We start from the raw sequence: 13,010 nt of genomic DNA, 5'->3' as shown, positions 1-13,010 counted from the left end.
ATCCTCCCACGGAAATCCTTATGCCAGCGGTACCCCAAGAACCTCAATCTCACTAGCAACAGTAGAAGACAAGACACATTTTTCTCCAATAACAGCTGGACAATGACAACAGGTGTTTTGCAACAAAAAATACTTTCATTACCAAAGCACACATTTCTTCTGTGGGGGTGGGGAAGTGTTTCTGATTATTTGTTTAAATCTGTTTCTTTTTATTTATCCTTGTTTACCATCAGGTGATCCCCTTCCTTACCAATTCACACAGAAGATGCTGGATACAGAATCCCCAGGTCATTTTTCTATACAGTCAGCTTGTGTAGGCCTGTAGCCACAGTAGCACAGGGTAAATATTCAGTAGATATTGGCCAAATAAAGGAATAAATGCCTCAAAACTACCAGACAGGTATTTCTAGCTCTAGAAAAACAGAGCTCACTTCTTTTAGTAACTCATTCTAGATCTCGAAACTTTCAATATTAAAGTCTTCTTCAGGTGTAATTAAAACTCCACCTGCTGCAATTTAACCCCATTTCTGCAGGATCCAATTTGTCTAATAAACAAATCCCCTATATACCACTCACTTGTCAGAGCTCAGTTTTTAAATGACCAATTTTCAACAGGACTCAAAGCTTTTTGTGTATACTAGATTTTAAGGATGCTGTGTGAACTTTTTGCAAAGCAGCTTGACCAGGCGTGTCAAGAGCTCTAAAATGGTTTTCCTCTGACCCAATGATTCTATTTTGGATAGCCTGACTAAAGGAATTTACTATTAAGACGGCCTGCACAGGCCACGGCTGAGTAGGCTGATTTAAAGGCAGTGTCCTGGAGTTGAAGGGATGTCACCTTTTGTTTCTGTGTGAGTTAAACACTGGAAACCTTAAAAATAATTATGAAAGAACTAGCTTCATGTTATTCCACTGCAGTCTTATGCAACTTTATAATCGGAACTGGAAACACTGAAATCCTTTTGTAAATGCAAATGTTCCTCTGGTGAGTAATTACCAAGCACTCACCATTTATTTCCAATACTAATGATACTGATATCACTGCCTGTCTGCTTAACCAGAACATGCTGTGGGGAGTGTTTAACAATATTTACTTACTGCAGGAAAAAAATAGCAATTCCTTTTACATTTACAAATCATAAATGAAAGAAAAAATAAACAACCTAAGAATTATCAGGCTCTTCCTGACTCACTGTTCTCTACCCGAATTTTTCTAACTTCCCTTCTGGGAACTACTTCTCCCCTGGAGAGGCAGCAAAGGGGCATGAAACAGAGATGAGTCTAGGCTTGATTCCCACCACTTACCAGCCAGCCCTCTGACTTTGAACAAATGCTATAATTCTCCAAGCCTGCTTCTTTCCCTGTGAAATGGTAAAGTGAGGATGATAATAGTACAGATATCAGTGTCATTTTGAGGACTGAATGAGATAACCCAATGTGTACTCTGATTTCTCCTAATACTCCAAACCTACACACTGGAACTCCCTCTCTCCCCACAACTCAACACACTCATCCTATTCAATCAAATGAACACATTGTTTCCCATTGCCTTTAGGATAAAGCTCACATGCCCCTGACAGAGCACGCAAGGCCTCCAGAACCCTGCCCTTGCCTTACTTCTCTATTTCACCTCTCCACACATCCCCATCCCCATTCAACTCTACACATACAAAACTATTTAGTTCCCTAAAACATGCTATGCTCCCTAGCACACCATCCCCTCTGCATCTGTCTTCCTAACTTTCCAATGTTTCAAACTCTAGCTCTCTTGTTCTTGAACATCACTCCCACCCTTCAAATTCCTTTCAGCCCTAGAATTAGTCTTACACCTTACTACCAAGGGAAGAAGGTAGAAAATCACGGTGGTATACTAGTTGAACCATACCTAGCCCATTTGAAGGCATCTTCTTACAACGATAACTAGAGGTCCAGTGCACGAAATTTGTGCACAAGTAGGGTCCCTAGGCCTGGCCAGCAATCAGGGCCGATCGGGGCCTTATGGCTGCCGATCGGGGCCTCCCTTCCCCGGCTGCCGGCTGCTGGCCAGGGCCTTCCTTCATTCCGCACCACCCCCTGGTGGTCAGCACACGTCATAGTGAGTGATCGAACTCCCAGTCTCCTTGTCAAACTCCTGAGAGGACACTTTGCATATTAGCTATATATATATATATATATATATATACACACACACACACACACACACACACACACACATATATATATATACACACACACACACACACATATATATATATATATATCACACACACACACACACACACACACACACACACAAATATATATATATATCACACACACACACACACACACACACACACACACACACACACACATATACTAGAGGCCCGATGCACGAATTTTCGTACAAGAGTAGGCATTCCTTCCCCCAGCTGCTGACATCGGCTTTCCTCCAGCACCCGGGACCCAGGCTTCCCTCCTCCAGCTGGCTGCAAGCAACCGGGACCCGGGCTTCCCTCCCTCTGGCCAGTCACAGGCACCCAGAACCCGGGCTTCCCTCCCTCTGGCCAACCGCAGGCACCCAGGACCCAGGCCAGCTTCCCCCAGGCCAGGCACAGGCACCTGGGACCCTGGGCAACATCGCCCTGGCTGGCCACAGGCTCCTGGGACCCAGGGTGGCTTCGCCCAGGCCCCAGCTTTGTCAGGAAGGATGTCTGGAATGATGTCTGGAAGATGTCTGGTCTATCCGGTCTAATTAGCATATTACCCTTTTATTAGTATGGATAGTAGAAGATAGTTAATAGCTATCAAGTACATACTGTGTGGCAGGCAAAAAAATAAAGGCTTTAGATGGATGAACTTGTTTACTCTAGTAGACACCGTGAAGGGCTCCTGGTGGCTACCTGGGCTCAAATTTAAAAAGCAGAGCCTAGCAGCAGGGCCTCTCACACAAGCCACGCTTCAGCAGGGAGAAGCCTGCACTAAGTTGCCTGCCTTCCACACTGAACTGCCTGCTGCACTGTGTTCCTACAATGTGAGCCAACCTTTATAAAGGAGTTTCTGGAATCATATTTCAACCAATAGACTAAGACTTTCACCAACCAATCAGAGCTGCCCAGCTATATTCTCATTAACATCTTCACCAACCAATCAGAGCAATCCATTCTAACCAATCAGGACAGTGTTTTGTGAACCAATTAAACAGTGAGGATTTGGAGTCCTCATTTGCATGAACCCCAAAGAAAGCAATAATAACATCCATCACTGCGTTTAGTATACTACATCTAATATATAATGAAAACACAAGCAGAGAGAGACCAGAAGCAGGGACTTCTCTCTACATAAGTCAGTTCCTCTCTGATTCTGGTAGCACACTTTCCCTTTCCCCCCAAGACTAAATACTATGTTTCCCCACTGGAGCAGAAACGCCAAAGTCATCTTACAGGACCAGAGAAGGGTAAACCAAGGCAGAGCAGAGTGAGCTAGAGCAGAGCTGTCGGAGAGAGGCCTCACCTAAGGGCCACCTCACAGCTGTGCTATTCCATAGCTACGCTGTTCATAATTGAGTTGTATCATGATTGAGCTGTTTGCATTGAATCAAGTTTCCTTCTTCACTACACTCCAAATTGGGGATTCCTGTTGGTGTTGAATTGGTGCCAAAGACCATTGGTAGACAATCTTCATAAAAACTTGAGAAGGCAGTTGCCATTATTATCTCCCACTTTAGAGATGAGAAAACTGAAGCACAGAGAATGAAATAACTCGCCAAGAGACACACAAGCTGAGACAGTGTAACTCCATTGAAGTTAGTATTATTCAAAAAGAGGTCTTATAATAGGAGTACTTTGGCCCTAGAGCTAAGTACTAGAGCTTCCTAACAACTCAGGAAATTTAGTGTAATACATAACGATGATCCAGCTGAAAGAGCTCAGGAATAAGTGTGAACGAACCCCAAAGAAAGCAGTAATAACATCCATCACTGCATTTAGTATACTACATCTAATATATAATGAAAACACAAGACATATTTGGAAACTCTGCCATAACCAAACAATAATGTAAAACAAAAATGAGTGGCTTATTTTCAAACCATAATGAAGTTGGAAAAAATACATATATTTTATCCAAGATCTAATGGTTTTATGAGAGATTTTTTTTTTTTAGTCACCTGAAATGTCATCAACCAACTTCTTTTTTTAAATATATATTTTATTGATTTCAGAGAGGAAGGGAGAGAGAGAGATAAAAATATCAATGATGACAGAGAATCACTGATCGGCTGCCTCCTGCATGCCCCACACAGGGAAGCCCGCAACCTGGGTATGTGCCCTGACCGGCACCCATGACCTCCTGGTTCATAGGTCAAAGCTCAACCACTGAGCCATGACAGCCGGGCTAAACCACCTTCTTAAAGTTCACAAAGTTCAAAATCACTTCGTTTCAAACAATACTTTACATGGCTATCCAAATTTTTCTTTAGTACTTTTCTTCAGTGCCCTCTAATGGACATAAGATAAATAAGCAAAGAAAAAGTGAAATAAGCCAGTCAGTGAAAGAAAAATACCACATGATCTCACTCATTTATGGATAATAAAGAACAGTATAAAATGATGAACAAAAATAGATACAGAGTCAGAGAAGCATCGAACAGACTGTCAAACGACAGTGGGAAAGCTGGGGAGAGTTGGGGGGAGGTAGGAGATCAACCAAAGGACTTGTATGCATGCATATAAGCATAACCAATGGATGCAAGACACTGGGAGGGGAGTGAGGGCATGTGTCGGGGGGTAGAGGAGGCTGGGGGAAGGTCAATTGGGAAAATAAAAAAGGAGACATATGTACTACTATTTGTAATACTTTAAACAATAAAAAAAATGAACCCACATATTATTCCAAACTCTTCAAGTGTATACTTGAAATTTGTTGAGATTAGATCTTAAGTGTTCTCAAGACACACACAAAAAAAGGTAACTATGTGAGTTGATGGATGTGTTAATTTGATTGTGGCAATCATTTCACAATGTATACATATATCAAATCATCATATTATAATCTTATCAAAAATCATGCTATACAACCTAAATATATACTTTTTTTGTCAATTATACCTCAATAGAGTTGAGGGGAAAACTATTCCAAATTCTTCATTCACTACAAATAAAGCTTTAAATATCTTTTCTAAATCTGGTGGGAAAATCCAGAAATCTATCTATATCAGTTATCTCATGCACTGAAATCTATTCTGTCTCAAGTCAGTTTTACCACTGAAAATTACTGAGTTTTTTAATCAAGGGCCATAAAATTATACATTTGTTTTAATCTACTATATCAACTTTGGAAAAATATAACCTAAGAAAATATTAACATATTTTTAAAAGTAAAAATGGTCTAGACCAGTGGTTGGCTCTGTTGACTAATGGATTGCCGACCACTGACCTAGACTCTCGATTCCAATAATTACAGGCTGTTATTGTTCCTTGTGATTAAGCCCCTATCCCAGGGGTCGGCAAACTCATTCGTCAACAGAGCCAAATATCAACAGTACAACAATTGAAATTTCTTTTGAGAGCCAAATTTTTTAAACTTAAACTTCTTCTAACGCCACTTCTTAAAAATACACTCGCCCAGGCCGTGGTATTTTGTGGAAGAGCCACACTCAAGGGGCCAAAGAGCCGCATGTGGCTCGCGAGCCGCAGTTTGCCAACCACGGGTCTAGACCCATGCTAGTTATAACAGCAGAAAACCTGAAACAGACTAACTAATCTACTCTAGAAAAACATATACTAGTAAACCAAGTTAAAATGTCTAAGCAAACTTAGTGCTCATTCTAACATTTGTCAGGCTTTTAGAGATTTGACACATTTTCACATTAATGATATGGATACACCTTATGTTTCACAACTGCACAACAATATTGTATTTTGTGGATATACCATGCTTTTTTCAACCAATATCTGACAGTTGTTTGGTATATATGCTGTGAGGCATAACCTGGTGCAGATGCTGTTTTGTATTTGTGAAGATTTATCTTCAAGGCAAATTCATACAACTGGGACTGCTGAATCATGGGTAAATCTGTGTAAATTTGGTCAAGACTGCCAAAAGGCACTCCATACAATTCTGGACCCCCTTTGGCAAGGTGTGAATGCCTATTTCCCCAGAGCCTTCACTAATTGTGTGTGCTGCCCAATTTTTGAATTTTTGTTATTTTGCTAGGTGAGAAATGTAGGTCACTGCAGTTTTAATTTGAGCACTTTTTTCATATGTTTTTAAGTCTATTTGTAGAGCTTTTTCTGAGACTTACCTATTCATGTTTTTGCCATTTTTTCTATTAGGTGTAGGTCTTCTTTTTTTTAATTCAAATATTTTCCCTCACTTTATCATTTGTCTTTTGATTTTGTTTATAGCCATATAAATCTTTATAAAAATCACTGGTAAATTCAATCTTTTATAGCTTCTGGATTTTGAATCATATTGAAAACCTTTCTCTAAGTTAAAAAATAGCACATCTAATTCTACTATTTATATATGTTTTCAACATTTAGATCTCTGACCCAATTAGAGTCAAATACCTGTACGTGATGTATGTATAAGTACAGAGCCAGTTTCATCTTTTCACAACTAGTATCTAGTAGTCAACATCATTTATTTTAAAAGTATATTTTCACACTAGGGAAAAGAGATGCCACCTTTCTCATATACGCAATTTCTGTATATACCTGGGTCTATTCCTAGAATTTTACTGTTCCCTTGGTCTGTCTGTCTCATCAGGAGCTAGTACCAGATGTCTTGTAGTAAGATTCAATATCTGGTATATCTGGCCTTTCTCATTACTACTTTTCCCACAAGGTTTTTCTAGCTATTCTTGCATGTTTATTTTTCCACATGAATCAACCAGTCTATCTCCAGAAAAAAAAATTTATTAAAATTTTTAATGAATTGCATCATACTTATGTATGTATTAACTTAAAAGAAGTGACATATTTGCAGTACTGAGTCATCATACCCCAAAACAAGATGTCTTTCCACTTGTTCAGGGCACTGCCATATCTTTCAGAAATGTTTTAAAGTTTTCCTCACATAGAATTAGGGTATTTTTTAAATGTATTTCTATGTAGTCATTTTTTTTTTTAATGTGGTCTTTCCTTCCATGACAAGTTCTAAGTGGTTATTGTTTGGAAATACAAAAACTTTTTTACTTTTTACCTATGATATCCTGCTACCTTATTAAATTCTCTTCATTTGAGTTTGTATTAATTTTATGATTGATTTTCTTGGATTTTTCCATAGTTTTACTTATTTTGTTTCTAAAACTTATGCACTTGATACATTTTTAGTTTAGAATATTCTCATTTCCCAAAACTCACACATAAATTGAGATTTTATATTTTTATATAATTGTATATTTTATGTTATTTCAATTTTAGATCACTGGAATCTGCCCAAAATCCTACATTCTCGCATTTGTTTAGTCACTGAGACAATGACAACTCACAGGAAATTTCCTAGATTCTTAGGGCCTCCACCCACGCTGATCTCAACACCTGCAGACTGAGCCGCCATCATCCCTAAGCCCAACATGCTCAGTCTGTAAAACAGGAAAGCAACTACACATAAGAGCTCCACTTGAAATCCTAACACTTGTCAATCTTACCACACAGTCATCCTGTCACCTTCAGCTACACAATGAAGTCCCCCTACCATCTAGCCTTTCCTCAGTTCTTGTGCTAAAAATCTTCTGCCTATCCTACTACGAACTCATTTTCACAGGGCCAAGAGGGAAGACTTTCACAGAGTTCATGTAAAAGTAGCAAAAAAGTATAAAACTCACAAGACAGGAGGCAAATAAATAAAACTGTCCAATTATGAGCTCAGGTGGACTATACACCAATACAGAATGTTAGATGTTAATCCACTGAAAGATCCCAGTTCACTATTTCCCAAAATTACAGTACCTTTTCTTTCTTGACATGATTCATAATGTTGCCGAGGTCCTCAACATCAACCACAGAAGTCAGACTCTGGTGGTCCTCAGTACCAGACTCTTCCTCACTGGAACTCTCAAAGGGCTCCTCCTCCTGGAACATCAATGCTTTAGAAATATATTGCTCAAAGTAGCAAACCATCTACTACCCCCCCTCTGAAATTCTGAGGTGACTAGATGGATATCAAATATTTTTGGCTAGAGGTCAGCAAACTATGACCCACAGGCCAAATCCAGCCAGCCTCCAGTCAAATCTGAAGGTGCCTATCATTTACATAGTAACTATGGATACTTTCTTGATACAACAGCAGAAGTAATAGTTGCAAAAGAAACTACATGGCCCACAAATACCTGTACATGAATGCCACAGCAGCATTATTCACAATAACCAAAAGGAAGAAATAATCAAAATGTCTATCAACAGGTAAATGGATCAATAAAATGTGACATATCCATATAATGAAATATTATTCAGCCATAAAAAGTAATGAAGTACTGATCCATGTATAACATGGATGAATCTCCAAAACATTATATTAACACGTTAAGCGCCCAGTCAGTCACCGGTGACTGACACTATATTTTCCGTCCGGAAGACAAAACAGGCTGGGCACTTAACATGTTAAGTAAAAGAAGCCAGACAAAAAGAGGTCACATATTATATTATTCCATTTGTATGAAATATCCAGAATAAGTAAGTCCATAGAGACAGAAAGCAAGTTGGAGGTTGTCAAGGGTGGGGGGAAGGTGGGGAAGAGTGCCCGCTTCATGGTTTCCTTCTGAAACAATGAAAAGGTATTGAAACTTGATATAGGTAGTGGTTGCACAAAATTGTGACTGTACTAAATACCACTGGATTATATACTTTAAAATGATAATTTCATTATGTGAATTTTACCTCAGTACTTTAAAAAGTTTTAAAATATATTCAAAGTGAATTATAGGGGAAAATAAGCAAAAAGACTGACTAGAAAAAGAGAACAGAAAAATGAAACAGCAGCTGAAAGACAGAACAAAGGAAAGGTTTGTTGTTTACTTCTCTTTGTTTAAACATAGGTGATTCCAGAGCATGTTCATATATTTACTAGAGGCCCAGTGCACGAAAATTCATGCACTGGGGGGTGGGAGCAGGTCCCTCAGCATGGCCCTGCCACCTCTCAGTCAGGGAGCCCTCAGGAGATGTCCTACTGATGACTTAGACCCGCTCCCCTCTGGCCTCTCTCTGCGGGAGGCAACCAGCCAATCAGGGTTAGGCGCCGCCCCCATCACCCCACTGCTGCTGCCACTGCCGGCTGCCAGCCCTCCTCAGCCCTCGTAGCCGCTGCAGCTTTGTCCAGAAGGACATCTGGAAGACATCTGGTCTATCCGGTCTAATTAGCATATTACCCTTTTATTAGTATAGATGGGAGCGATCTAGTAGAGAGGAAAAGATTAACAATTCAGGAGAGAGAAATGCAATGAACAAAGGAACCAAAGTCCTTGATTTCAAAGCATACACAGAAAGTGGTCTTTGAAAAACCCAGATACCTGTCTTCTGGGACAGAAAAGATGGTGAGGATTTGTAGAAAAGGCAGGGGCTCTAAGAGAATTCTTCTCTAATGGCTCCATCTGAGAGCTGGAGGAAGGGGTAGGGAGAAAGAGGTATTAAACAGTCATCTTAGAGAGTGAGAAAGGGAACTTACAAGAGAATGCAGGAGACTGCTGGGAAGTTCTTAATTCATACTTGAATATGTGGTCATGAATCTGTGGTCAAATAGCAAGCAGCAGGCAATGGAGAAGGCACACAGCAGGTTTCAGCATGGCTTGGAGTTCAGCCAATTGTGTTGTAAAATGGAGTGGAAGGCAAGGCAACTGAAGATGTTTATAAAAGAATAAGTATACAATCTAAATTGGGTAAGGACAGAAGTAAAACAGTCCAGTGAAAATGTATAAAATCAAAAGAATGTTAAGTAGGAGCACCAGAAAGAGGTTAGAGTTTGGGTCACAAGAACATGCAATTTCAGAGGTGACCACGGAAGTGAGAGGCCAGTCAGTGAGAGGCCACGTTGTTAGATAAATCATCAACATGTATGACTAGCCACTAAGAATAATGATAGGAACAGTGTGGAGAGTAAGACAATGAGAGTCAGAATGTGAAGTTGTTACTGAATGACACAAGTGACAGGTGGCCAATGCACAACAGCTGTGATACAGCCTAAAGACATGGCCTTCAATGAACTCGGGGGTATCTGAAGAAAGAAGAAAGAAAAACATTTAGAAGGAATGAAAGAGATGAATCTAGGATGACGTACAGCCTTTAAGTTAGAGTGACTAATAGTCATTAAATAAGAGCAGTCAGGAGGAATATGTGGTTTGATGATAAAAAAGATAAGAGTTCAGGCCAGGACATATTTAATTTCTCTGGGCCTCTGTTTCCTAACCTGCAAATTGTGGTAGAAATCTATTTGACTCTAGCAATGAAACCATTACAGAAGAGATACCAGAAAGCATCCAGCACAACACTCTCTAAGACAGGCGTCCTCAAACTATGGCCCGCGGGCCACATGCAGGTGTTTTTGCTGTTTTGTTTTTTTACTTCAAAATAAGATATGTGCAGTGTGCATAGGAATTTGTTCCTAGTTTTTTTTTAAACTATAGTCCGGCCCTCCAACGGTCTGAGGGACAGTGAACTGGCCCCCTGTTTAAAAGTTTGAGGACCCCTCCTCTAAGACCACACTCTCTAAAACACCCCCACATGGGTTCCAGATCTTCCTTCCAACCAGTAGTCAAATAAATAGTTTCTCAGGGCAGAGGTGAGGTTTAGCATCTCCAAACACAGGAGGAAAGCAGAGACATGGACACACAGGCTACACACCTCAGGGTCTCTCTGATGCAATCCATCCTGAGGATGAGATCCTAGCTCCATTTCCTCTGAGCTACGCTGATTAGATTCACATTTGCCTTTCTTGCAATTGCCATCACAGGATTTCTTCTCTCCTTTACAAAGCACCTGGAGCTGGGAGATGAACTTGGTCTTCCAAGCTCTGAAGTCGGCTTCAATGCTGCCATGTTTGCTTTTAACGACATTGCAGTCGCCCTCCCCTCGAGTCATCACGCGATGAGCACCGAGCATCCAGAGCCACTTATCAACATTCTTGCCAACCTGCAGGAAAAATGGATGAGCTAAAAACACAATATAAATCAGCCTGGAGTACCTGTGGGACCCCTGCTGCTGCTGGGAAGAGGGAACTGCTTAGCCAAAAGGCTCCGGGCCCTCTGTCCCCAGCCATAACCCACAAGGGCACTAGGGCTGCAGTTGATACATTATAAGATTCTGCAAAAGGTTTTTTTTAACAAAGGGACAAACCTTTTTAGTAAACTAAGAGTTAATGCCTTAAAAATAATTGAAAACCACTATTCTAAATAATGTCAGAATAAAATAACTAATTAGCAAAACAAATTTGTTCCAAAATGTAACAAAGTCTATGGGGCAAAAGCTCATTTAATAACAACGTGCACATGGAGTGCATTTAGCAAGACCCATAATTTCATAAACTCAGAAATTTATTGTATTGCAATATGAAGCAATGAGGCTGAGGAACAGGGGCTATCAAGCACAGCTAAGAGTTTAAAAGCTTAACAGACTTCCTGAGTGGGAAGGCATTCAACAAAATACTTACGTATCTGAATTTTATCATTCTTTGTCTAATTCCTTTGAAAATACGGAGTAAATATACATCTTGATGTAATAATTCCATCCACAAGGTCCTGCCTGGGGACAGAAGGCTGAACTCAAAGCCTACAAATCTAGGCCCCTAAGACACTAGATAATAGCAGGCATATTCATTTATTTTATTCAGTAAAAATGTATTCAATAAAAATTTACTGAGAGCCTATACACCAGGATTGGATACATATGTGTAGCAATCCCCAGATATAAAGAATAACACAATAAGTTTATTATTAAGTACCAAAGTTTGTGGATTATTTCACATGCACATACATACGTGTATGTTATGTGTGTTAAATTTTGTTAACTAAGAGAATTTATCCTTATAATTCAACATAGATATCTACCTTGTACCTACCTTGTTGAAGTGGCTCGCATAGGCAGAATTTCCCAGGCCAAACACTGCATATCTCATACCCTTCAGGTAAGTTTTGCCAAATCGAAAATCATTGGACGCTTCCTCTAACCATTTGCAGAACCACTCTGCACTCTCAGTTGGTCGGCCATCAGTATATGTAGCAACCAGGAAGGCACAAACATTTTTACTAGTAACCTAACCAAGAAAGTAATTATTTCAGAAAAATATTCAAGAAGAAAAACTTCTTTTAAGTGTTGACATTCCTATCATACTAATTTCTGAGGACAAAGGGTGCTTTCATAAACAATCTTTTTTTAAGGTGAAGGAAAACACAGCAAGGACACCTTGTACAGGGGAAAAACCCAGTCCCTTGCCAATATACCTCCTGCTGCCCTTCATCATTTACTCCATTCCATTTCTCAGACTCTCAATTCCAATCATATCCAACTTGTAATACTGGAAACAAACTACACTGAGTGGGCAGATTATTATGATCTCTGAATGCATAAAAATCTGGCCACTCAGTGTATATCCTATCTAATAAAAGGCTAATATGCAAATTGTCCCCTCAACCAGGAGTTTGACCAGCAGGCAGGCCGGCCAACTATGCATGTCCCCTCCCCCTGGCCAGACTGGCCGGACCCCCACCCCTGCACGAATTCATGCACCGGGCCTCTAATACACACACACACACACACACACACACACACACACACACATACACACACACACACACACACACACACTGAGTGGCCAGATTATTATGCGTTCAGAAATCATAATAATCTGGCCACTCAGTGTATAAGTCAGTCAGAAAAATACACTAAGATCTCTAAAAAATTACTTGAAAAATTAAAGCAATAAAACTTTTTAAACATAAACTTGGCACCACCATCTACATGGGGAAACAAAATACATACTAGTCAAAGTATTTCATCTACTTGAATGTTTCTTGTAACAGTTCCAAGTCATAAAGTTAC

General features: G+C 39.9%; 1 protein-coding gene across 1 annotated transcript in view; it reads right to left on the bottom strand.

The window, feature by feature from the left end:
* Positions 1-13,010, bottom strand: part of LOC103286268 (S-adenosyl-L-methionine-dependent tRNA 4-demethylwyosine synthase TYW1) — a 122,270-nt gene that overhangs the window by 104,103 nt on the left and 5,157 nt on the right. Inside the window, exons 3-4 of the mRNA XM_028145385.2 lie at positions 12,031-12,225; positions 10,818-11,105 (exon numbers count right to left, since the gene is read on the bottom strand). Coding sequence (XP_028001186.2) covers positions 10,818-11,105; positions 12,031-12,225 — 483 coding nt within the window. The remainder of the gene's footprint in view (positions 1-10,817; positions 11,106-12,030; positions 12,226-13,010) is intronic.

This window comes from Eptesicus fuscus, chromosome 4 (genome assembly GCF_027574615.1).
Source record: "Eptesicus fuscus isolate TK198812 chromosome 4, DD_ASM_mEF_20220401, whole genome shotgun sequence".
Classification (NCBI taxonomy): domain Eukaryota; kingdom Metazoa; phylum Chordata; class Mammalia; order Chiroptera; family Vespertilionidae; genus Eptesicus; species Eptesicus fuscus.
This window is presented reverse-complemented; position numbering and strand designations above follow the sequence as displayed.